General features: G+C 44.6%; 1 protein-coding gene across 3 annotated transcripts in view; it reads left to right on the top strand.

Annotated features, from left to right (window-relative positions):
* Positions 1-26,693, top strand: part of MAPK8IP3 (mitogen-activated protein kinase 8 interacting protein 3) — a 597,532-nt gene that overhangs the window by 191,750 nt on the left and 379,089 nt on the right. For 2 of the 3 annotated variants that reach the window (XM_085628367.1, XM_085628364.1), the window contains exon 4: positions 5,073-5,170. In XM_085628367.1, the coding sequence (XP_085484493.1) occupies positions 5,073-5,170 (98 nt within the window). Of the gene's footprint in view, positions 1-5,072; positions 5,171-22,300; positions 22,325-26,693 lie in introns of all 3 variants that reach the window. The other variant, XM_085628366.1, reaches the window with a different exon arrangement.

Below are 26,693 nucleotides of genomic sequence, written 5' to 3'. Positions count from 1 at the left end.
CCTTTAACATATCAAATAAAAAGGCAGAGCACTTTGCTGGAGCTGAAAACGATTATATGATTATCTCAGTCAAACAAGCCAAGACTGCAATGAATGGAAGTTGAATTTAAAACAAAATTCCATTTTAATCAAGTAGGCAACCACAATAAGTATCATGGAGAAATGCGTGCTTGGTCCCATGGTCAGGTACATATAGGTATCCCTTTCATCTTCTTTCTCTAATCCTGACAGTGAAGCTGAAGCAAAAACCTTGTCAGATGATTCTCATCTCCCCAACATGGCCTGCACAATATTGGTTCACAGACCACCTTCATCTATCGGAACGACCACCCATCCTGTGGATTCGCAGTTAAGTAGGCTCTCCAGGTGTCAGGGACAAGGAGCACATCACAATCAGAGATCATTGAAGTTGGTGGCCTGGCTCCTGAATCTTGATTTAATCTCACAATTAGACATCTCTGAGTGTACGCTGAGTGGAGTGTGAAGGCTCCACGATTTTTGTAATGGTATTTATTAACTATGCAGTAAACTTAACTAACTAGCTAGACATCCATGAACACTAGGGGAACATACTAGCTCAGAACAGGGCAAAATATATGCAGCCAAATGAAGATGGTTTTATGTTTTGTGTTCAAAACCTAACATAAAACGTGTATACTTTATAGCACAATTTCATCAGATATTACTTCCTTATCTATTGGACTTGACTTGGACAGGCCTTAGGCATGCATTCATTAAAGACTACATTGCTGGCATATCAAGGGACCACCCATTTCCCAAAAAAACATAATTATTAAATTATTTAAGAATTTTCCATCAAAAAATCCCCTAGCAGAATGGAGCTCAGTGAAGCTTTATTCCGTTTAATGACAGGTTCATTTAAGCTGATCGATAAAGAGAGCCTACGATATCGTTCATGGAAAACAGATCTGTTATTGTGTATTACTTCAGTTAACGGGGTCAGTGAAATGTAAGCCTTTACAATTAAAGCTCCCTAGTTGCAATTCACCTTGAACATAGTCTCTTTATGAACTAATCCACACTTTCAGAAACTAATACTGCAAACAGGACCCTACCGTTTTGGTGGAGCCTAAAACCCCTGAGAAACATGGGGTTCTAAATCTACTTTATGCTCCTTACAAAGACAGGGCTCTCATTCCGGCAACAATGACGGACGCCCTTAACTTAGTGGCATCAAGCATTGAAATGAATACGATGGGTTGGTGTGCCGATGGCGCAGACACCCCTATGGATTGGAATTTGGCTCAAACACACAAAACAATTGGAGTACTGTACTGGATGGGACTTCATAGGCATCTCAAAGTTAGGTGATATATGGGCGGGAAGCTCTATGTACTCCTTCCAGCAATTGTGGCTATGTATGGCATGCATAAAACTCCATTCTACCGTTCTCTTCAACTATTTAATGCTCTATAAATGCATTGAGACACCCTTCAATCCTTTCTGGAGTGTAACCCCTTAGAGACATGTATTACTACCACTTGACTGGGAGGAAAGGGGATTTTAAAATGATATTGCACACAGGTGTACAGCACTCCCGACCCTATAGTACAACTGAAGGAACAGTAGGAATGGGATATAGATGAACTATGATGAGGATGATTTGACAGAAGCCAAATGGCTCCCATAATATTAGCCATTTCCATGTGCCTGCGGCTAATTCTACTTCAATATCTACACAAAGTGTATCATAGCCCCACTAGATAATGCAAGATGAAGCCATGCCTCGCCCCATCATCGCCGTTTTGGGCGGACAATGGATCATTTTTCCATACGATATGGGAACATCTGACTGTGCAATGATATGGGAGTTAGGTTTGTCATGTACTAAACAGGTGATGCACCAGAATATAATGCTGGAGCCCAAACTTGTTCTACTAGGACTGATGGACAAATGGGGAGGCAGCTGCCACACTAGACTGCTGGTGGCTATGGGCTTTCTCATAGCCAAGAGAGATGTAGCACAACATTGGTGATCAACATCAGCTCCCTCAATAACTCAATGGGCCTGAGGGATGGCCTACAACGCTGAGGCAGAAAGAACTGTATATGAATCCAGGAGATATCCAGAGAAACGTTAAGGTTTGGGGGAACAACTCAATTATTCCATGCAAACTACTACCTGAAATTGTACTTATGTCATTTTATCTTTTAGAATGATACATCCATATGTTTAAAATGTGCTCTTTTCTCGTGTTATGTTCTATAATCCTTTTCTCAACTGCTAACATGATTGTTTTATGAATATATTTAGATCAAAACAATGAAGATCGTCAAAAATGAATACCAAAAAATATAACTTTTAATTACATTTACCACATTTAATTAAATAGTACAAATGTTATTTTTTAAATGTTGATTAAAAATATGAATAACCTATATTCTATTTAAATTTCATAATTATTTATTAAACCTTCAGTTTCATATGCGAATGTGCTGCAGCATTTTATTTTATTGGTTCTAGGTTAAAAATAATTATTGAAACTAAATTTTATTTGTGTATTACATTAAAATATATAAAATATTTTTAAAAAATTAATAATCTGTATTATTTTCCCTATAGTTTACTATAGGGAAATCTCTACCCCGGTGGTAGAGATCTCCACCTATTTTTGAAAGGTTACTGGCAGTAACTGTACACTTGTAAATTCTCTCCTAGATGTCAACACCCCTTGAACTAAGAGGGTGGAGACACATAACTCAACATGTGGGTGTAAAAATTAATAATCTTTATTATTTTCCCTATAGTTTACTATAGGGAAATCTCTACCCCAGTGGTGGAGATCTCCACCTATTTTTGAAAGGTTACTGGCAGTAACTGTACACTTGTAAATTCTCTCCTAGATGTCAACACCCCTTGAACTAAGAGGGTGGAGACACATAACTCAACACGTGGTTGTAAATTTACACGTGTGAATAGCGAAAAAGTATAGATTTTCACTTAGTAGCAGAAGTAGATGTATGCATAAGTAAATGAACACATGTAAATGTAACTTTGTGAATATGGTGTTTGTTGTCTAAAAACATGTGCTATAGAAAGATTGTAGATGTTATAAACATCTCAGCAATTATCATATCCAGTAAGGCAAATGATTAATAACAGCAGACCATATTTCATCCCATATCCTGATCCTATCAGTCTAAACCTCCCTAAAGTATAACCAGTTGTCTGACAGCATGGTTGTATCATCTTACCAAAAAAACGCCAAGTCACATAAAGTATCATTGCGAGCCTTACTGATCAGTGGGTCTTATCCCGTCCCTACACTGTTATCTTATGTGTCTTTCTTATGCATGGTGTTCAACGGAGAAAGGAGGGATCAGCTCATATGTGTCTCCTGTTGTGTTGCTCGAGATATTGAACAATGATTCTTGATCAAAATATAGTCATATGCATAAGGTAACTACCAATTTTCTTCCTTCTTGTTGCAAGGTGGACCACACAATGTCATCTCTCCTTGTAGCCATTTTTCAGCAGCTGCTCTCTTGAATAGTGTGTGCATTAGAATATGGAAATTCTCCTTCTTTGCCTTGTTAGCGTAAGTTTGAGAAAAACATGGCAATCATTATGAAGCACGTATATGTTAGCTGCACGATTCAAACAATGTAACCTGCTTTCTGGGGTGTGCACTTGCACAATATACACTAACCTAACATTTTTAATTCACATGTTAGCATACAATCAGACCAATGTAACATTTCAAAATATATAGAAGCTTGTCACATCATTTGGGCAGCATGGCCTTCTTTGAGCCTGCGAAGCTCCACCCTTTGAATTTCACTTTTAAGAAATGGTTGGGGGAAGTTATTTCTACTTGAGTCTTGGCAGATAAATCGGGGTGTTTTAAATTGAATGCTCTAAGTAACATTTCCAGGATGTTAGTGCCCACATATTGAACATATACTTTGGAAAACAAGTAGATGACTGCTTTCTGATTGAACTGTGTCCAGTACCCTCTCTCCTCTAGTCATGTCCAGCGGAGCCCCAGTAGACCTTTTATTTGTGCACATATAATTTCACTTGACTTTTAGTCAGTGCTTTAGGGCCTGTTAAAACCTATAGTGGATAATCCCAGTTCACTCCTGGGTAGTGTTTTTTAAGTAATAATGTGTTTGTGGTATTTTAGGCCAAAACTCAACTGCTTGGGCTCAAACCCATTGGGATGCCAACCCTTGAATTAAGTGCCTCTCGAAAACTAGTACTAAAAGCCGATGTATCATAACACACAATATCCATTGTAGTCTGGCTGGCACTGTTGGTCCATTCACTTGAGACTGTAATCAAAGCCTTAGAAAGGTGAGATCGAAAGGTCTTGTTTGAGCAATTGTATTCAGATAACTGCTCAACCAAGCAGACATTGGAGAGTGATGAGTTATTTCATTGGAATGCAATAATGCCTGAGGCTCTGGGACATGGATGCTGCCCAATAAAGATTAAACAAAAGGGCCTCAGAATGTATTTGCCAGTGTATTGGACAGCTCTACTACAAAGGATTCGTAACCGTTGAATATATCTACTCTCTGCACTGTAAGTTGAAATATCTTTTGGATTCACAAGAAGAATATCACAGCTTTTCTCTGTTAGGTGCAAGATGAGTTTTATGGTATGAAACCATTGTCAATGTGGGACTTTTGAAGGCTGCTGTGTTTTTTTATATAGAATGTATAATATGAATGCTTCAGATACATACAAATCCTAAATGTATGCAATTACCTCATTTAAGTATTCTAAAAATGGCCTATCATTATTGAATTCTTTGAGGTAAACCATATTTCTTGTTTCCTTTTCTTTCACTTATTCTTGTACCTGTTTCTTTTTTCATTGTTGTCATGTCTTTCTTTTCTTGCCCGTCGAGTATCTTTCTATTTTCACGGTTTAATCTGTTTTTATCCTTTTCTTGCATTGTTTTATGTCCTCTATCTTATTGCATCCCACCATATTTCTTGTTGTATTGTTCTTTGTTCCACTCATCCATTCTCTTGTTCTCTTCTTCCTGCACTCTTGTTCCATCTTCATTTTACTGCTGTCTTTTGTCTTTTGTATCATACAGATGATCCAGACTTATGTCGAGCATATAGAGCGGTCCAAAATGCAACAGGTACATGTAGCAGGAAACAGCCAGATGGAGGGTGGCAACCCAGGACGAAGGTATGCCTTTTATTCTCTTCTCTTGGAACAGGGTATGCATGCATGAGAGAACGCGGGTACGAAAAAGAGAGCGAGACCTACTGCCTGAATCCAGGTGCTGGACATGCCTCTTTCAGGATGTTCTAAAGCTCATTGCCCATCTTTGTCTAGAACAATCACCTGCTTGAGTTCTTCAGGCAGAGTGTTTAGTGTGCCTTGTCCACTATGTAGCCGTTAACAGCTTGAACACTGATCCTCTAGTATGGGTTCCTAGCCCTTAGGCCCAGCCATGAATGAAGTGAGAGCAGGTTTATGAACGTGAGATAACTAGGAAATCGTGACTAAGTAGGAGAGAATATTGGGGATGATTGAATTTGTAAGATACATTTCCTATAAGACTTGCCTCTCTTACTGTGTTTTGAATTCATTCTGTAAGTCTCAAGATAGGCTTCTTGGATGCATAGTTGTATGTAACTGGCACTGCTGGAAATACACAAAATGTGCAAGTCACTTTACAAATGAAAATACTATGTTCATAATCAGATATGATTCAGTAATCAAAATGTCTTATTTCCACCATGATTGACTGTATGATTTTGTTATAAAATATCATCACTCCTATTTCTGATGGATTCTTCTACCTGCATACCTCACTCGACCTGAAAATGTTGAAATTGCTATCCTATGCTTGAACATTATACCAGGGCTCCAGCTAAACTCCTATGCCTCCCAGTAGGAGATCTTACCGAGCTGTATATGGTGCCACCCTGTTGCTTTGATGTTAGTTCCTTTTTTTCACATCCTTCAACGCAGATGTCTGCTGGAATCCCATTCTTTTCCCTCCAAATATTGTTTTGGAGTGTCTCAAAGAGGAGCCACTTCTAGAAAAAGATCAGGTTTTTAAAGATGTAGTTCCAGTCACTCTCTGGGATCCTTTTCGGATCACTATGACATCTGTCATTGCAGCATAGAGCCTGCATATGCTTGAAAGTTCACTATTGGTTGTGTCTTCATTCATTCGACAGCTATTGAGAACCAGGAGCGAACTTATTTTACATCTCAAGTCTGTGACAAGCAATAAAGTTGTTGCTTCTTCCTGCTCTCACAGCAGTACAGAGAGAATGCTCTGTCCCTGAAGGAATTCTTCCACACCAAGTTTAGTAATTACTGAATGGATGACTTTTCTGCTTCTTGATGTCAAATTCCTCCTCCACACCCACTGCGGCTGGCCCCACTCCCAGACTTTTCTGGGTCCAAGCACTGACCCCGCATAAGTAACACCTTACACCCAAGCCTTGTTGGCTATGTTGCATCCTTCTCTTGGATTCCTCTAGTGCACCTTCCCAAGGTGCCTGCAGTATCTTAGCCTGGACCTCTGCTGGCAGCCTCATCCCTGGTAACTGCCGGCCTTGTTGATGGTCCAGGCATCGTCCCAGCAGTCCCTCTTTTGCTGCCAAAGCACTTACCAGTTGTTTTGGTGTCAGAACCAGTACGATCCACATGCATGGAACTGATTCTCAATCCACTTTTAGACCTACCTAGGACCAAGACGGTTAGGACCAAGGTGGAATCTATGAGACAGACCAGCTTGAGTTTCCTGGTGCTCTTCCATAGGCTTCAGTAAGAGATTTTCATGTACAGAAGGTTAGTTTTTCTTATTCAGACTCTGAAAAAGGTCCTTATTGGGGTTCGTAATGAACCTGTGACTTAAATACTTTTACTGAAATTGGCCTTGATGGTCCCTCAGCATTCCCTTTGAGGGGCATTTTTTAAGGCAGTCCTATGCAAGGGTAGATGAAGTCCTAGAACTACCTTAGCCTAGAGCTACCTGAGATAAAGACTAAACTCTTGACAGAAATACTGCAGTCAAATTGCTTCACATTGAAACCTTTTTTGCCTTTTAACGATTGCCTTCTAGACCGTATTATGTCTGCTTGTATTAAGCTGGGCTCCACAGAATTCATCCACTGCCAGGTTGATCATCTTCATTGCTGTCTGCAGGCGATCGAGAATTTTTAATACTGTCTCTCTTCACCTGAGGGTCAGATATTTTGAGCTCAATAGTACTCCAAACTTACTGCCAACCCTTTTTCCTCCCCTCCATCCAACAGAGAGTAAAAATAAATTGAGGCAGTGGGAGAAAAATTGTTCTACATTCTTTAAACACTGCACCTGGTGTTGCCACACCTGTTGGTGCACTGTTTCAATGCTGTTTGAGAGATGGTATAGACGATAGTTCCACTTCTGCCAGACAATGTGAGAGGCAATTTTTTTCATCACCAGGCCGATTCTTAGAGCCGCTCTTGACACAGTTGATTCGATGGCTAGGTCTATGGGTTCCTCTGGAACAATTCATAGGCATGCTTGGATTGGCTTCACCAGTCTCCCTGAATATGTCCAGGGAAGCTTGATTGATGTGCCCTTTCATGTCTTCTACTACTTTGTCCTAAAAGCTTATTTGGCCTCAATCGACTTAAACAAAGATGTGCCACCGCCTCACATGTATGCAAACAACTCTCCACTTTTGTGGAGTGTCAAAGCTTTCTACATGACCCCCAGTCAGGGTTTAGCACAGCACTGAGTCCACCCTCCTGTGGGTCACAGAACATCTTAGACGGCTCCTAAACGAGGGTGAGACAGCAGTACTGATTTTACTTGATCTAAGCAGTGCTTTCAATACTGTGTTCTAGGATACACTCACTTTGAGATTGGCACAACTGGGGCTTCAGGGAGCCACACTTGCCTGGCTGTCAGTAGTGGCCGCTAGCAGGAGAAATTGGTGAGGCAGCAACGGGGAAACAAAATAAAAAGACGTACCTGTAGCCGGATGCCCGCCACCTCTTCAGGTTCGACGATGCTCACACAGGCTACCAGACTCTCCTGCACCAATCCAGATGCTGCTTTCATGCTGGTATTACCCAGCATGAGAGAAGCATTGGGATTGGGTTGAGAGGGCTGGTTGAACGCTCCAGCAGGGACTGGGAGACTGTGCTCCTGAACCCTGATGATATCTCCAAGCAGCAGCCTGGAGATATCCAAGTGCACATGGCAGTTTGGCCGTCCTAAGATGGCTGGCCAAACCAACATGCACATTGGCAACACCCTGAGCCCACCACTCCTCCTGTTGCTGATGGCCCTGCCCTGAAGACTCGGTGGCTCCGGAGTTAAATGAAATGATAAAGCTGTTTTATTAACTTCTATATTATCATTTTATTTTACATGTGTCTGCTGGGTCCAGCAGTGAGGCGATGCTCGTCCACCATATCGGCAGCTGGCTGTCCTCTTTCTTAAAGGGTCGAACCTTCCAGGTCTCCTTGGGCAGCGCCTACTCCATGTATCAAGCATTGACCTCTGGGGTCCTGCAATGAGCTGCAGTAAGCCCGGCACTTTTTAACATTAATGTTCGCCCCCTGGCCAACCTGGTGGAGTCCTGTGGTTTCACATTAGTCTCCCATGCGGTTGATGCTTTAATGATCTTTTCCCTATCCTCCTCTCATGACCACAACTCTGGGTTGCTGAACTCCTGCCTGGTTCATGTAGACTCATGGATGAACAACAACTCATTGAAATTGGATGGAGAGAAAAAGAAGTGCTTGTGATTTGAAATAACCCATCCCTTTAGGGACCACAGCACTAGCCAGATGCTCTGGGTGATACTCCTGTCCTGCCCTCAAAGTAAAGAATCTTGGCTTTTTAGTGGACACTAAGCTCTCCATGAAGCCTCAGGTGGCAAAGGTTTCTTTGACCTTTTTCGTGACCCTGAAATGGCTACGGACATATATCAAGATTCTTCCCATATCTGCCCATAGAACTGTCATCCAGGCACTTATTTTGTCCCGATTGGATTATGGCAACATCCTTGACCTGAGTGTTGACAAAGCCTCCATGTGACGTATGCAAGTGGTGCGAAATGAGGCCTCAAATGTTGATTTTCAGACTGCCAAAATATGCATCGGTCACATCTCTCCTCCATGGGCTTTACTGGTTAAGGGTGAAGAAATGCATCTAATTCAAGGCGTTATGCTATATCTTCAAAGCAAGGACAGATGTCACCCCCCACCATATCACTGGCCTGAAAAAAACGCATCTGCCTGCCTGCCACCTATGCTCCAGCAACCTCTCTCTTTGCACTGTTCCCAGCAGGGGAGGTTGCTCCTTTAGGTACCTCGACCCTAAGCTCTAGAAGGCTTTTCCGGAAAACCTGAGATCCTGTACTTCGTTAACCACCTTTTGCAGGCTGTTAATAACGTGGCAGTTCTGAACTGACTGGGCATGGAGTAACCTTACCTGTTTCTAAAGCTCTAGGTAACCCCAAGTGGGTAGCTGCCGCTCTGTATAAGTATCTTAACATAACATAACATGTTGTGGCTTGGGTTCTTTTGCAGAACTGTCCTGTCAACAGTTCAGGACTTTCGGAAGTTATACAAGAATACAACCTAACAAGTCATACATGCCTTGCTATCTTGGTTAACTGCCATATGTGCCTTTCTAGGGCTATCAGGTGTGAGGTGTTTTTAGGGGGGTACCAAATTGGACTTCATCAGTTTTCTTCCATCTCTTTCCTGGCGTACCTTGCCAGACTCCTACAATGCACCCTAGTCAGAGCACATATGACCTGTGAGAAAGAGGTTTCTTTCTGCCTGACAACCTACCATTCCATAAATATGGGCTGCTTAGACATTTGGTTGTGCATGGGAGGGTACGCCCTCCCTTTCAGAAGACCTTCTGATAGCCATAACTTATCTCTCTGCAGGCAACATTTGCTCTCTGAGCATGAATCATCGGAGTGGGTTTCAGGATTCAAACATTCACTATTGGTAAGGAGGTATGAAGCCTGGGGCTTATCTAATCCACCCTGCAGAATGTATGGTTTTTACTTCATTTCTGCAGACTCATAGTTCATTTTTGGCTTCTAAAGTAAATTTAAATCATTCTCCACTTTCAGTTCCACCATTTGGCATGGAATCGGCACTGTATAGCTTCAAGCACAGTATATTGGCAGTCAATTTTTGTGGATTGGGGATACATTTGTTCCCAGGTCTTGAGAACTGGTTACTGGCAGAGGACTCCCCACGGCTGAGATCAGTGTCTCACTTCCCAACCACCATCCAGCACACTGTCAATTTCTCTTTGTTCAGAATCCTTTCTTCGCCTGCTACGTACCCTTACATTCAGCTTATGTGACTAGGCTATTTTTGAAAGCTTCCTGAACTTTAATTTCCTCAGCATGATTCAGTGCTTTTATAACATGCTTCTGTTATTTCGAATGACTGCGCCTACACCGTGTATGGTCTGAATAAATCTTACAATGTATAAAATTCTGAAGGCTATAGTGTTGGGGCTGAGATTGTGATTCCTTGTTGAACTTAAGTGTTGAATCCAGTTAGCTACAAGTTACAGCTGAAGATCTTATTGAGCATATTCTTGCCAACTTAAATTGGCATCTTCCTTCAGAGGAAGATCTGTCTATGCTTTCTCAGTGGGACTCCCCTAAGATGCTTTTCTTGCCTTTCACAACAGCATCGTCATAGTTGTACTGCCTCTTTTGTTCCTGTATGGGGGAACCTTTGATTCTGATTGCACACTTCCTCCCAACCTTCAGCTCCCTTGAATTTGGCAAAACCCTTCTCCAAACTAGGATAGGTGAACGTATTTGTGGTTAGTAGGCCAGAGGGGAGGGAGCAAGCGGATTGTTACTTTTTCCTTCAGTGTTATTTTCTTGCACTCCATCCATGATGGATCGTCTGTCATTTGTGAGGTGTAGATTCTTCATAGAAACCTTCAGAGATGGCTGACTCATTACTGGGACTAGGTTCAGTCAAGCTGAGCTAATCTGCTTTAACCGTAGAGTGATATATCTTATCCTCACTGAATGTTGCCCTTTGACAGAGGCTGTTAGTGGCAGGACGCATTTTGTTTAGTGAACTGGAGGTTCGGCAGTCCTTCTTCACACAAGGTTTCCAGCTGTGTTAGGTTTCGTGTTATACTTTAAACCAACAAGGTTTTTGCTGGGGTCCCCCTTGTTCCTTTGCTTGGTCATCTTCATCTCTTTTTCTCTACAATTTACCAGGCATTGGCAACAAGAATTAGAAAACAGTGTTCTGGAAACGTTGGGCCCACTTTGTACGAGGGAGAAAACTGTGTCTTTGAAATTGTCTGAGCAGTTTCCTGGCTTGGACCTGTGTTAGACTATACCATGGAATTTAATCTTCACCTTCGCTAGACAATATGTCTCCACCCTGAGTTTGCAGGAAAGGACACCTTGAGGTTTTTGTGTTACAAGATTCTTTGATTGCATTATCTCATCAGGTCCATTAATGTATTGTATCAGAATAGTAATTTACATACCTCAATAATGATCTTTGTAGTGGATACTTTATCTACCTGCTGATACCTAATGGACATGCACGACTCCACGCTCTGAGGAGCAGTCCGATATGCTTACAAAGATTCCAAGATAGTTTCTGCTCTGCATTCCTACTGAATTTGTCAGTCTTATCTCTGCGTATGGGAGCCCTGCACTGCGGTGACATCATATATGGTTCTGTGAGGCCAAACATCGGGAGGCACTGGAGTTGAGCTGGAGCCTTGGCTCCACCAGCCGGCACAGACGAGCTTTTTCCAGTTCTTCTAATTCAGTCTGGCTCTTGGGGTGATTCGTGAGATCAGGAATCTGCAGTTAGATAATCAAAAATCATTTTGTAAAGCAGAATTTGAGTCTTGCTGTGTGGTGTTCTTGCTCGTTTGGTAAGATACTAGGGACCTCATTTAGCCTTGTGTATTTAAGCAGGTGATACAGTTCTTCAGCACATTTTAAGATTGTGCAAGACATGAAATTTCATTTAATGCTATTAATAGGGATTACTTAGTGCAAGCAATTTTTGCCTATTATCACAGTTTGCTCTCAGTTTAAGGCTAGAGACAAGTCAGTGATAAACTCAGAAAAACACAACTTGCACTCCACTCAAAGTGTGAAAACAGTTGCACAAGTACACATTTTTCCATTTTGTGCCACTCTGTAAATAACATTGTAGGTTCAGTGGCGGCTCCTCCGCTAAGGCCGTGGAGCATCGCCCCTCTGCTTCTTAGTATTGAAATATAGGAAAAATAAAATGATAATAACTCGAGTTTTTTTATCATTTTATTTGTTCCTGCTGTGACATCTCTGCTGTGTGGGGTGGGGCTGCTCTGCTCCCAGAGCGCAGAAGGAGTGGTAGGTAAACACACTCTGAAAGCGCTCATAAATGTTTGGCCGGCCGTCTCGGGCTGGCCAAACACTCATGCCCACTTTGCATGTTGTCCACCCAGGCTGTATTGCAGCCAGGGTGGGGAACATGCTCAGGCTCCCACTGCCTGTCTGAGCGCTGATCCACGGCGCTCAGACCAATCACAACACTGCATTGCAGCATTGTGGTTGGCTGTGGGGAGCCTGGGTGTGCTTCCTGTTCCCGCTGGAGCAGGGACCATGGAGGAGAGACCGGCTGGAGCGAGGGGCTACTGAGGAGACACGTGTCAAGGAAGTGGGGAGAAGGTCCTTTTTTTCTACTTTTTAAACACCTGCTTCCCCCCGCCTCTCCTTGCCCCGCCTCCCCCATCCGTGCCGGCTGCCACTGTGTAGGTGTCCCAATGGCCAATGTGGTATAGACATGTCTTGTTCAAAAATGTAATGTAGTTACAGATACCACTCTTCTCCTTTGTTGGAGAGCTCAGGGTTGTTTTTTTTATTGTGGACAACCTTAAATTCAGCCACTCACCATGCTAAGGAAGCAATTAAATGATATACATTAATATTTATACAGTAATGAAGAATTAGTAGGTAATGTTAAAAAACATTACGATAACAGAATAGAGAAATTATTAAAAAGCAAGTTTGTGTTCTATCATGCTGTTTTTAACAGAAGTGTTACATGCTAAAAATCAGATGAAAAATAATAGGATAAGTAGTCCAAGGTTTTGGAGAAACTGGCAAAATATATGTTGCCTGCAGAAATAACTAGTGTATTCTCCAAGGAGGGTGCTTATTTAGCAAAAGTAGTAGACCTTAAAAAGAAAATGTTGATGCCTATGGAAACCAATTTAATGAAAGTAGAAGTAGGTGGATATTTGTTTTCTTCTGTTATTAGTTGTGCAGCAACATTGATAGCTAAGTCTACACAGCGAAGTGATGACTGTAGGTAACACTACCAGAGATTAGTGGTGTACCAGCAGCAGAAATTGAACAGAATCTGAAATTATGACTCTGGTGCTCCTTGTCCTCATGAAGGAGATTTTCTATCTCCAAGATCTGAACTGCCCTAGGACATGTTTGTTTCTTATTTCTTATTTGTATTTTTTTAATTAATCAATATTATGCACATTTCTATCATAATCACCTTTTGACAAAGTAAAAGCTAACCCACCCAACAGACTGCATTACTTATATGCTAAACACTACCATGGATCAAAAAGTGCTAAATGTTCAAGCAGGTACGTTTTGAAGACTTTTACGACTCCAATCATTCTGTTTGTCAGTAGTGTTCTTGTACCCCTTGTGTCCTTTATCGTGTTGGGAAACTGGATACAGAGACTGTATGATACAATAATGAAGACTTATGATGGATAGTTCTAACCGCAGATTCTTCACCTTAGCATACTCCTGAGACTTTAGCTGGATCCAGAAAGATTTCACCAGCAATGTTCCTGTGTGCCACTAGATGGCACTGTAATGATCCATGTTGACTACAGACTGTACCAAAAATGCAGAAACAGAGTCACACATAAGCACCACCCCTGCGGGCTGAAGTTTGTTGCTTTTTTTCAAACCCTTCAGAAGTTGTAACTCCGTGCCCGCAAGAAGAGGTCTTGGGCCTCACGAAAGATTTACTTCGGGTCCAGGTTGAGGATGCAGACTCACTCTCGCTCCTGTGATTGCTTTTGCAAGAGGTCAGCTTCAGGGTCAAAGTCCTTTGGTAGGTAAAAATTGAAGTCCACACATAACCAACAGAAAGTGAAGCAGGACCTGACCCTATTACCCTACTCTATCCAAACAGAGGGCATGAGGGTATCACAATGTCAGCCAATCTCTCTCTAGATCTCCCATGCAGAGCTGATGCCTCGGTTTGCCCCAGTGCCCCCTGAATTTCCCAGGCCGTTGTCAATGCCACAGCAAATTAAAGTCTTTATGGAGACTATGCTTCAGTCTTCTGGCTTCCCCTGGAGTCCCTTCAGACCCCATGGATCTGCAGGGGGTCTCAGTTGGGTTGCCGATGGCTGATCGCCCGCTGTGCAGTTTCACTCCCTTCAATCCGTTACGGAATCTGTACCGGCTTCAGTACATACTTCCACAACAGCTCCACAGCCTGTGTCGCTCTCCCTCTTAATAATACTGTTACCGGCACTGCTGGCACCAGAGTAGGGTCAGTACCGGTTCTGACATCTGACCCTAACCCACTCCATCACAATCCTAAACTATGTCACGCAACATTACTAAAGTGCAGCAGTCACCATACCCTTTCTTCTAATTCTATCTCTGTACAAGAGGATGCACCATGAGAAGCTCTAATATCTTCTTGGCTCTGATTCTGACCTATGCTTGCCATCTCCTAGACATGATGATGGAGGGGGTGGGTATGATTTAACCCCTCATTATGGTGAAGTAATTTTTACATGGACTTACAAGCAGCCAATGGGCTTGATGTTGCCCCTCATACTGGGTCAGACTTACTATTAGGACCTCTAGCAGAACAAAGTGCATCATTTAAAGTAGTACTTTGATGAGCAGCTAAGTCTTGGACCTACAACTGCCCTCTACTTAAGTTAAGACACATTCCTTAGAGACACCTTACAATCTGGGCCAGCCACAACTGAGCCCTTGCTCCCGTTCAATAACGCCCTGAATGAGCGCCTTGTCAAAGTCCTGCTCTTGCTCACTGAAGAATAGGCAGATGGTCAGACGTCGCAGACCGATGCCTAGCAGCTCTGATTTTCTCACTTAACATCCTACTCCAGAGAGTATGGTTGTTCAGACTTCAACCAGCAAGGTGAACACTTTTTCATTCCCCACAACTCGCCCGGATAGGGAGTCTAAGAGCATGGAGTTGTTCAGACAGCGAATGTTCTCTTTGGCTAGCCTAGCATTCAAATCGGTCAATACAGTCTGTTTATTTGACTGATATACACCTGCTCTCTGGACATAGCCTGCAAGATCTTGCGGATGGTAACAGAAGACCTTAAGGCTTCACTATTTAAAGTAATTTAAAATGATTAACATGTGGTCAAATATGTGATCTGTGCTGGCCTTGATACTACTGGGAAGAGTGGTTGTCACTATTGTGGTGCTCTGTTATCAGTGCTTAATTTGAGCCAATACGGGCCGCTGAGTGGCACCTGTGCCCATTTTTGGAGATCAGCAATTATTTTTCTTCATCACTGCAGTTATGTTTTTGCATCTAACATTTAGCAAGAGCAAGAGAGGGGAAAACAAACAAAGTGGAAAGACGGAGGAAGAGAAAAACTGAAAAAGATTCACAAAGGGAGACAGAAGGAACCTGCAGTGGTGGGATAAAGAAGCAGGGAGTCTCTGGCAATGAATTAAAGAGGCATGAGGTGAATTCAAGACTACGCAGCCTTGGTATTGGGGATGCTGACATTTAATGGCACTGGCCTGAACATCTGAGCAGAGCTTAGCACACCAGCACTCATTATTTTACAAATTACACACTGTGCCCCGCCATACATGATGCGCGCCACAGGACTCGGGTCTTTCACAGGTATATGCCTTTCAATAGATCATACCTATTTGGCAAAAAAAGGATTCTGCTTTGGAACATTTCACAGAAAGTAGAGCCACGCCATGCTCCCTGGGTCACTTGACCCCTCACAAACAGTTTCTTTACCAGTATCTCCAATCACCCCTGTTCTTTCAGGGCCAAGGAATTGGAGCTAACTGGCAACGCACAGACCTTAAAGGGCATCAGTCTACTCAGTCCCTTTCCATTTGGCAAGGCGATTTAGCTTGCTATTAGTGACACACAACCCCTCTATGGAAGGTAGGATCCTGAATTTTCTCCCATGGTGGTGATCCATCTCATCTGACAGATGAACCCTTCAGATTGTTCAGCTTGGCTATGCCCTATAGTGTCTTTTTGCTTCACCAACCTTTATACCCACATTCGAGTGAAAGTTAGGGGAGCACCTGTCCATTCTCTTGCAAGAAGTGCAAAGTTTACTTTTCACAGTAGCTATCATAAGGGTTCCAACTTAGAAATAGGGCAGGGTTGCTACTCTTGCTATTTCCTCATGCCAAAGAACTCTTGGGGCATTATGACCATCTTAGACCTTGAGTCTCTAAATGCCTTTTTGTGAGAGGACAAATTCAAAATGCTCACACTGGTCCTGATCATGTTAGCGCTGTCGCGAGCATCGGGATCGGGTCCTTGTTGCTGCTGGATGTGTATTTTCCAAAGTGGTTACTGGCAGCTCAAGGTCAGACAGGGGCATTTTCAGTTTCCGTGCTCCCGTTCAGCCTCACCGGTACACCTCTGGTGTTCATGAAAGTAATGGTCGGTGCACATCTTTGGAGCTAGGGGATACCAATTTCCCCTACCTTAAAAACTGACTGTTGACGGCAGGCTACCACAGCCAGTTGTAGACAATCTCCAAGCAACAGCAAACCTCCTGACATTAGTGGGGTTCCTGATGTACGAGCTGCAGCCGTACCTGACTCCTTCACAGAGGTTTCTTCATTGGAGATGCATATAGTACAATTTAGGGCCTTTTCTCCATTGCAGGGAGCCCTGGGCATTTATTGGGTTATGATCCCAATTCAGCCCCGGATCCGGATCTTGATGAGAGCAACTTTGAGGCTTCTTTCCCTCTAAGCCTTCTCCATCTTTTTTGTCAACAATGCCAGGTGTCTTATGACGACTTTATAATGGAGCCTGAAGTTCCAGTGGGCCTAGTCCCAAAGAAACCTATTGGATGCCATTCCAGTTTCAGCGGAGACCACACATTATCTGCAGCGGTGGCTAGTCAGCCACAGTTAGATAAGCTTTAGGCGACTCTCCTTTCGCCAACCAGTGGTGGTGATGTAAAGGTCATCTGGGGGAGGTGGAGATTAGAGGCTAAACCTCCGCTCCATATCAGTCTATTGGAGTTCGGGCTCATACATTTGGCTTTGAAGGCCTTGCTGCCATCGATCAAGGGCTGTGTGTCACAAAGGAAATGCAATTTGATAACCCGTCTCGAGCTTGGGTAACAGAATCAAATGAAGTCAATGAATTAAACACAATCAAGTGTTTAACCGTGTTAAAGCAAATACACAAATCAATTGAATTGAATTATGGGTAACAAAATTAATTAAAAATTAATGAAAAACAAGAGTACAAAAATATAACTATTTTATTTCCTCTATGTGTATTACCGAATAACATACATAGTAGGAGTACAGAAAAATCCACTAATCTTATGTAATTTACTTACCATGATAATTAATTCTAAAGCTCATGGAAATGATCTTCCAATTTTGTTCATGATTATTGTATTAATATGGGCAAACTACACACTGGACTTATGTGTGTCTGATTGCTTTTCCCTGCTTTTCAAGTTATTGACCTTCAGTAAAGCTCTATCTGGTGGACATCAGCATCCTCACTGCCTTCCCACCTACCAGTTCTGTGGAGTGGCCTCTTTTTAACATCAAAAAGGTTCCAAATTAGAAATTTGCACACTGGTACTACCAATTGTTGACGTTCCACCTCTGACTATGTGAAAAGTGACAAGAAACTGACGCAAGTGTGTAGGGACGGCTCTTATAGATGGATCCACTCTATCACTGGCAGCAGCAAGCACGGCTGCTCCCAGGAAGCAGCCACCTCTCCTGCGTCCCCTTCCTGGCTTCTTCTCTGCAAAGGAAGCAGGAAGCACCTAGCTCCCAGCCTCCAATAGCCAATCACAATGCTGCAATACAGCGTTGTAATTGGTCTGAGTGTGGTTTGGTGCTCTCCCACGGAATGGGAGGCTGGGCAGGTTCTCCATGCAGACTGTAATGCAGCCTGCATGGAGAACATGCAAAGTGCACATGAATTATTTTGCCAACCCCAGAGGGATGGTCAAACATTCATGCACACTTACATAGTGCCCACCAATCCTCCCCCTGCTCTGAGAGCAGAGCAGATCTCCCCACACCGCACACCCAGACACCGCAGCAGGAAAAATAAAATGATAACAACATAGAGTTATTCTCATTTTATTTTTCCTTTTTTCCACTGCGAAAAGAAGTGGGACGACGCTTCCCTGCCTTACCAAAGGAGCTGCCACTGCTGTCAGGTAGGTATGGAGTCAACGATGTGGCACACATCCCCACCTACTGGCACACATTAACAATACTGGTGAAACCTTTCCGGATCCAGTCTGTCACATGGGGGTATTCTAAGGTGAGGAATCTGCAATTAGATAGAATAACTGTTACCAAAGGTAAGTAACTTGTTCAGCCATACTCTACTCTCAATAATCAATCCCTGACTTGATTCAGAATTTTGCCTTGAAAAAGCTCATTGTCTGACTTTCTGGAGTAATACCTGTGTCTGCTGTGAGCCTCCATAAGAGAGAAATATTCTGCAACTAATTGAAACATCAGATATTTATTGAAAATAGGACGAGTGGAGTTGCAATAGGATTTCTTCAATGATGCTTATCTCTGGGAATTAGCCATAAGGGTTGTTTCCTACAGCATTCATTTTTTTCTACAAAACACATAATGTTGCCCTTTAAGGTCTTTCAACTCTGTCTTTGTCCAGTTGTATTTACAATTATTGGGGCTACACATTGTTGTGGTATTCCATACTCATTCTTTCTCCAGCCGTGCATACTTGCTGACAGTCCTCAAGGCCAGCATCAAGTCAGGTTTTCAGTATTAATTAAATTATAAACATTGCCCACCATTAAGAGTCACTTAATATGTATTCATTGTCACACATAAATTGCCGGACATGATCCAGCTCACAAGGATTATCAAGTGATTCCCTGTAAAAAATGTGATTATTAATTTGGAAATAAGTACCTTCCCAAGTAACTAAATATAATTTGGTGGGGTCACAACACAGTTCTAAAAGAAACTCTGCTTAGTCTCCTATGCAATGGACCAAGCCACAGGCAGTTCCCCTGAGAAATGCATGTTAAGTTCAAGCCAAGCAGTGTAAAACAATTGTCAAGAAAACAACATGCATGTAGAAGCTATTTCAGGTCCACCAAGATAGAGGTTTTGTTAAGTTGGATACTGACTGAGTTGTTGAGCTGCTTCTGAAGCCTTCATTGTTGACACCAAAAGCTCAGAGTGGTACAAAGCTGCAATTCATTGTCGCCAAGGTTACTTTGCTGCTGGGATAGAGTTGCTGTCCTCCCACCCCTACCCCCCTCCCCAGCCGGACAAGGTTTTACTTTTGTACCAGCCCCTTTTTTGTTGTTGAATCTTCTAAGAGGCCTAGGCTGAATGCTATAGCTGGCCAGGGCTCAATTGGACCAGATTTCTTTTCCACAAGGTGCCTTTGAAACTTTTCTGCGCTGTGAGGCCCAAACCTTAATATATTGTCCATGGAGTGTGGCCCTCCCATGGGGAATCCTCAGCACCATGTCCCACTTCTACTCCGTCCCCTGTAGATGGAAGAATACTCAGTCCCAATCAGTTCTTGGTGCTGCAAAAAGCACATCTGGTCACTCATGCATCCCTCTGGTCCTCACATTAGGCTTCAGGCTTCTAGGCACAACATCTATTTTGCCAGTCAGGGTCTCTACAGGGTCCGGTCTGCGGTGGTTAACTGGACTTTGGTGTCAGGAGTTTTTCTCTGTCCACATAATATGTAAAAGGAAGCTGACCTCTTGACCACTAGAGAGTAGTTCCCGTCCCTCGGTGGCAGTAGGAGTCAGGAGTCTTTGCGTCTTCTTTCTGTCAGCTTTTAGGCAGTCTTTTTTCTTCAGGGTGTTTCTTTTCAGGTCCAAAAATGTTCATTGGCCGTGGTGGTAAAGTGCCAGTCTTACCATATGCACTAGCCAGTGACTGGAAAATTCCATGCACCCAATTCTGAATACTTTTTCAACTCATCCTTCTTACTGCAGACCATCCCAGAATTCCTCATCGAAATGCACAAACCTGGCAGAGTATCCTGTCCACTTATCTATTTAGAGTCAGGCGAATTGCTGTGTTGCCTCCAGTGAAGTCACTGCAGCTCCACTAGTAGATACCTTAGACTAATGGTCCAGCAGTCATCAGGCCATCAGTGTAAGTATCCAAAACCATCTACCGTATTTAGGTCAGACATCCTGAGGCACTTTTTTCCCGTCCGCTGCCACCAGGAACAGCCTCGTGGTCCCGAACAGAAAAAATATATATTCTGACACTCTGGGAGAAGGTGGCAAAGTCATTAGGTTTTTGTGTCCCGCTGATTTTAATCCATTAGGGCAGTAGAGTACATGCTTTCAGCCCCCTGGGCAACAGAGCATGACCAGCCAAGGTCAAAATAAGCCCACTAAGTTCTTTCTTTCATAATATTGATTCCAAGATGCTTAAATGGTTTCTTTTTGCTTAAAATACATTTTCCCCCAGTGATGTTACCTGCACCCTCAAGCGTAACCTTGTCTCACCTTAATAAAAGGATTTTCTCTTTTGTGTAGCTGACACACAGCCTAGTTCCATTTCATTGTGCCAATAGACAGTGCTTTTGATGTGCTCTCTGCACCAGGATTTCTCAAGCCTGTGTGTTGGAGAGCGAAGTCAGTAGAAGACTACAACAGGTTCTCTGTTGGTGTCATATTGTCTCATCTTTAATTCATGTCTAAATTATTGAGGTTGAAAATATGAGGTAGCATCCTTCTTCGATTGAAGTTTGAGGAAATTGCAGTTTGCAAATTATCATACTCACCACTGTGTACTTAGATTGGTTTGTGTCTGTCACTTCTATGTTGTGGCAATCACAATGGCAGAATAGTTTGTGTGTGTGTGTGTTAATGTGCGCATGAATTTGTAGGTGCTCTGTTGCGTTCAGTGACAGAAAGAGTAGCTTTTTGTGCATCAAATTCAGTACTGTGGGATGTCTGTGCGTTTGTCATTGTTCTTTCACATGCATTTGTGGGACACACCAGTCATCTGTTCCATGCTTCCCTACTCATGTCTTAGCATGGCGGGTTACATGTACATGTTTGTTCTTCTCTTTGCATGTATAAGAACAGAGTGGCATGTACCTGATCTATGCACCATTACTCTATTGCCTAAACAGTCAACTGCAACATTACACCTGTTTGTTACTGCTTCATTTCTGTATCCAACAAAATAAGTACTTTGTATCTTTGTTCTCTTTGTTTCAATTACAAGTATCGATGTCTGGTTGTGCCTATTATTCCCCAGCTGTATCCGTTTCAGATACTTGTGTACATATCAGTTATTGCCTCCTTTATGTTGATGTATGAGCACGAACAGGTGTGTGTGTGTGGGGAGGAGTTGTCACTGCACTTAAATTATGGGTAACAACAGAAGGGAAACCTTTACTTTTGTGAGCTTTTATTAGGACGGGGGTGTTTGTATGTGGGCTAGTCTCTGCACAGTATGCACGCATAAGCAAAGAAGGGAGACTGCTCTGCAGAATTTGGGAAACCACTGGATGCAGTAAAGTGCATCTATAACCCCTTTTAAACTTACATAGGCTTGCATAAAAGAGGACATATCTATGTTGCTCTTCTGTCTTCATAGTAAGTGGGGCATATGTGTTTGTTACAGCTCTGCATGGACGAAGAGGTCTTTGGAGGGAAGACTTGTGTGGAGGAGGCCAAGAAGTGGAATTTGTGTTAGAGTAAAACGTGCCTGTCACATTTGTTTGCATAAAACAGCACACAGAGTAAACGTGTAGACTTTGATGGGTGAGCTTGTGTGTGCTGCCACTGATGTATGGGGGTGTTCAAGCACAGGTTGGAAGCATGAGCAGGTTTGTCACTAATGTATGCGCATAGGCACAGAAGCGGAATATGTGTGGTTTCCATCATTGCTTTGTTGCATGTATGGATAAGCATGGCTGGTGTACACTGTTTTATTCTCCTGCATGAACCTTTCACTCTAATGGTTGTTTTCTTGTCTCGCTCTTTGTGCCTTGCTCCTGTGTCTTGGCTGTTCTGTGTGTGTCACTGCAGTCATCGCCACACGTGGAGAAAAAGGTAATATCCCTTCACTTTTGTTGCTGTAGGCCTGGTGTGATAGTGATTAACATGGTGAAGGGGACAATGAAAATTTCCCTAGCTATCGTAACGGGAAGTTTCAATTCTATTAAGGACTCGGAGGCGAGGATTATGCCTTCTTTCTCCACTTTATTCACATCAGCAGCACAGAAAGAACAACAAACTACGTTTCCCATGGGACATCGGGAAAAAACAGTAGTCAACAACAACGTGGTAACAACCAATCAAAACGATTAAGAGTGTCCAATCAGAGCTTCCCCTGTAGAATATAGTCCCTTGTTAGTGTCCAGATCTCCTCTTTCGGAGCGCGAAGACAGCCCAGCACTCGACCTTAGGCATCCTGTTTGTGGGTATCAGAACCTGCAACAAACAAGGCAGTATTACCAAGGGGAAAACACAACCCTAGGAAGCAGAACAGAAGATGGAACGGAAGCGTTAGGGCATAACGAGCCAGTCTCATCAATAGAACATGAATGGAAAAAATGTTACTTACATCTGTACGGGGAGGGATCTCCTCTGAGAATCGGGCGGGATAATCCTCGCCTCCGAGTCCTTAATAGAATTGAAACTTCCCGTTACGATAGCTAGGGAAATTTTCATTCTATGTCAGGACTGGAGGCGAGGATTATGCTTGTTTAAAGCTTGCCCACAACCAACTGAGCCATATTGATTATTGGCTTGAAGTAGAACCTCTTAAAGGTGGAATCCGAGGACCAGTCCGCTGCGTTGAGGATGTCCTCCAGGCGGGCCCCTAGACCAAACGCCTTCGAGGCCATCGCTCCCCTTGCGGAGTGTGCCCCAAAATGTCGGAGACTAATGCCTGCCTCCTGCATCACCCAACGCACCCATCTCGCGATGGTGGGCGAAGAAACAGCCTTAAAGGGTTTCCGGAGCGAAATAAGCAGCTGCCGCTCCCCCGGAGGACGATATTCCTCCGTCATTTCCTCATAGGCCTTGAGACAGCGGACCACACAAAGTTTCGGTGAATCCGGGAATGCCGGGTAAGAGACTACTCGTGTATGGCACTTTGTTCGGCGAGAGAGGGTAAAAGTCACTCCCTCCGGAGTGAACATCCGACCTGAGATATCCAAAGCGCGCACATCCGACACTCTGCGGCAAGAGATTAAGCAAAGAAGCATTGCCAGCTTCGCAGACAACTCCTTGCGGGATAAAAACCGATTGGGTTGCCAAGACAAGAAGAGGTTCAAGACTTGATTAACATCCCACAGGGCCGAGTATCGCGGCTCTGGGGGCAAGGAAAGCCGAATGCCCCGCAGGAGTCTGCAGACCAAGGGGTGTTCGCCCACCGCCGAACCGCCCACTGGGACGTGACCCGAGGAAATGGCTGATCTGAAAGTGTTGATCGACCGATACGCCAGGCCATTGGAGGCTAAATGAGCCAGGAAGTTCACAACGTGGACCACATCTGCGCCCACGGGATCGTAAGCCCGTCGCAAACACCAACGGGACCATCTGCCCCACGCAGACTTGTATCGTTTAACGGTGCTACCGGCCCAGGCTTTGGCGATGAGCTCTTCAGCCGACCGCGAAAGTCCCGGGGCTTGCCATCTACCCCTGAAATCCTCCACGCCATGAGCCACAACGAGCTCGTTAACATCAGAGGATGAGGTGCACCGTACGGATCCTTGAGGAGACCCGGGGTCCGGGGTAGTAGGATTGGAAAATCCCAGGAAAGTTCCAGCAGAACTGGAAACCACACTTGAGACCTCCACAGAGGTGTGATGAGAACCAAGTCCGCCTGCTGTCTGCGAACCTGAGCCGTCACCCGGGTAATCATCGCAAAGGGAGGAAACGCGTAACCGTGATCCATACTCCAATCCTGGAGAAACGCATCCGTGGCCGCTGCCCGGGGGTCTGGCCTCCAGCTGAAAAACTTCGGGAGCTGGTGATCTAGGCGGGATGCAAAAAGATCCACTGTAAACGGACCCCAAAGATCGCTGAGGGAGGCAAATACCGAGGGATCCAACTTCCAGAGGCTGGAGTCTCGGAAGTGACGAGATTGATAATCGGCCTCCACATTGTCCCGGCCCGGTAGATACTCCGCTGTGACCGATACCTGGCTGTCTAGGCAATACTGCCAGAAGCTCGCCGCCAAATCTGAGAGGGCTTTCGACTTGGTGCCCCCGAGATGATTGATATAACGGACCGCTGACACATTGTCCATTTTCAAAAGTACGCAAGACTGCACTGAGTCCTTGGTCCAACATTTGACTGCAAACGAGCCGGCCAGAAGCTCGAGACAATTTATATGTAATTTGCGTTCGGCGGGAGACCACAAGCCTCCTGTGGAAAGCTCTCCGCAACGGGCACCCCAACCCAGCTTGCTGGCGTCGGACTCGATGACCAAATCCGGCACTGAACCGAAAATGGCCCTGCCATTCCATGCCTCCATGTGTGATAGCCACCACTGGATTTCGTTCCGAGCCTCGTCGGACAGGCGAACCTTGTGGGAGTACGGAAACCCCCTCCGAAGAAAGTACGCCTTGAGGCGTTGAAGGGCCCGGTAGTGAAGCGGGCCCGGAAAAATCGCCTGAATAGAAGCCGACAGCAGGCCCACGACCCGGGCCAGCTGGCGGAGGGACACGCGCTGTCGAGCCAGAACGCGACGCAGCTCGTGGCGGATCTTTGCAAGTTTTTTGGACGGCAGACTGAGAGTAGAAGACACGGAGTCGACGACGAACCCCAAAAAGGTGACCGACTGAGCGGGATGGAGAATGGACTTCTTCCCATTGATCACGAACCCGAGGTCCTGCAGCAAGGACACTGTCATCTGTAACTGATTTGCTAAAAGGATGGGACAGGGAGCCATCAAGAGTAGGTCGTCTAAATAGACTATCAGTCTGACTCCGCGAGCTCGCAGGAATTCCACCACCGGTTTGAGCACTTTTGTGAAGCACCAGGGAGCGGAAGACAGCCCGAAAGGGAGTGACGAAAACTCGTAAATCCGGTGACGCCATTCGAACTGTAGGAAACGGCGGTGAGGCCGAAAAATAGGAATCACCAGATAGGCGTCCTTCAAATCCAAACGAACCATCCAGTCGTGAGGACGGAGAACGTCCCGCAGGAGATGAATACCCTCCATCTTGAAATGGCGGTAAACTAACCACCCGTTGAACTCGCTGAGGTTTATGACTGGACGTTTGCCTCCATCCGACTTGTCCACTAAAAAGAGGTTGCTGATGAAACCGCGCGGGTGACGCGTCGCTGGCGAGATGGCCCCCTTGCGAAGCAAGGAAGCCACCTCCTCGTCTACCAGCTGGGCATCGTGACCTGAAAACTGGATAGGGCGAGGGGGAACCCGTTGCATAGGCTGTCCGAAGTACTCTATGTGAAATCCCCTTATCGTCTGAAGAACCCAGGCATCGTGGGTGAGCTGTGACCATGCCCCGTAACAACTTGCCAGGTGCCCCCCTATTCTTTGAGGGGAAAAAGGGATAACACTCACCGGAGTTTGAATTGGAAGCACCTCCTCTGTGACCTCTGCCTTTGCCACGGCGTCCTCTCGTGGGGTAGAAGTTTCCGAACTTCGACTGATCCTGATACTGACCGGGGCCTCTTTGGTTGTTTTGGTGACCTTGGCGACCGGTCGAGCGGCCCCTCCCTCGACCGGCCCCGCGAAAAACACGTGGGAACACTTTTTTAATAGTGGACTGCGCCCTGTCCAGTGACGTGAAGGTATTCACGAATTTGCCTAATTCCTTAATAAAAGGTTCACCAAAGAGACCTCCTTGGGCGACAGCCCCTGCTTCCGAATCCGCTAAGTCGCCGAGTTTCGGGTCAATCTTAATTAAAAGGGACCTCCTCCGCTCGGTAGAGAGGGCACAGTTGGCGTTGCCTAAGAAGACCACCACCCGCTGAGCCCAACCCGAGAGAGTTTCGGGGGAAATCATCGATCCCGAAGCTTTCGCTTCCTCCGCCATGTCGAGGATTTTTGTGGCGGGACCCAAAACGTCCAGGAGCTTATCCTGGCATGCTCTCCAAGATCTGTCGATGCCCTTCTTAGGGTCTCTAATAAATTTTTGGAGGAATGTCAACATCCTCGGATCAATGTCCGGGGTCAGGGCCACTTTCCCCTCCAGCGAGGGGCGAGGACACTCCGCTCGGAGACAACTGCGGGCCTCCTTTTCAAGTGGGCGCCTGATATGCTCCACGACGTAAGTCGCTACCTTGTCAGCTGGGACCCAGTCTGAAGAACGAGGGTGAACAATATCATTAGGGTCCAACATGTCAGAAGGAGTAGGAGGAGGTTGTAAGTTAGAGGGCCCCAAAGGGGTCTGTGAGGGCCGGGTCGGGAGCCATGACCTGGACGGGCTGGCATCGGGATCCC

This window comes from Triturus cristatus, chromosome 10, assembly GCF_964204655.1.
Source record: "Triturus cristatus chromosome 10, aTriCri1.1, whole genome shotgun sequence".
In the NCBI taxonomy this organism is placed as follows: domain Eukaryota; kingdom Metazoa; phylum Chordata; class Amphibia; order Caudata; family Salamandridae; genus Triturus; species Triturus cristatus.
Note: the sequence above shows the minus strand (reverse complement) of the source record. Positions and strands in the feature narration are given on the sequence as shown.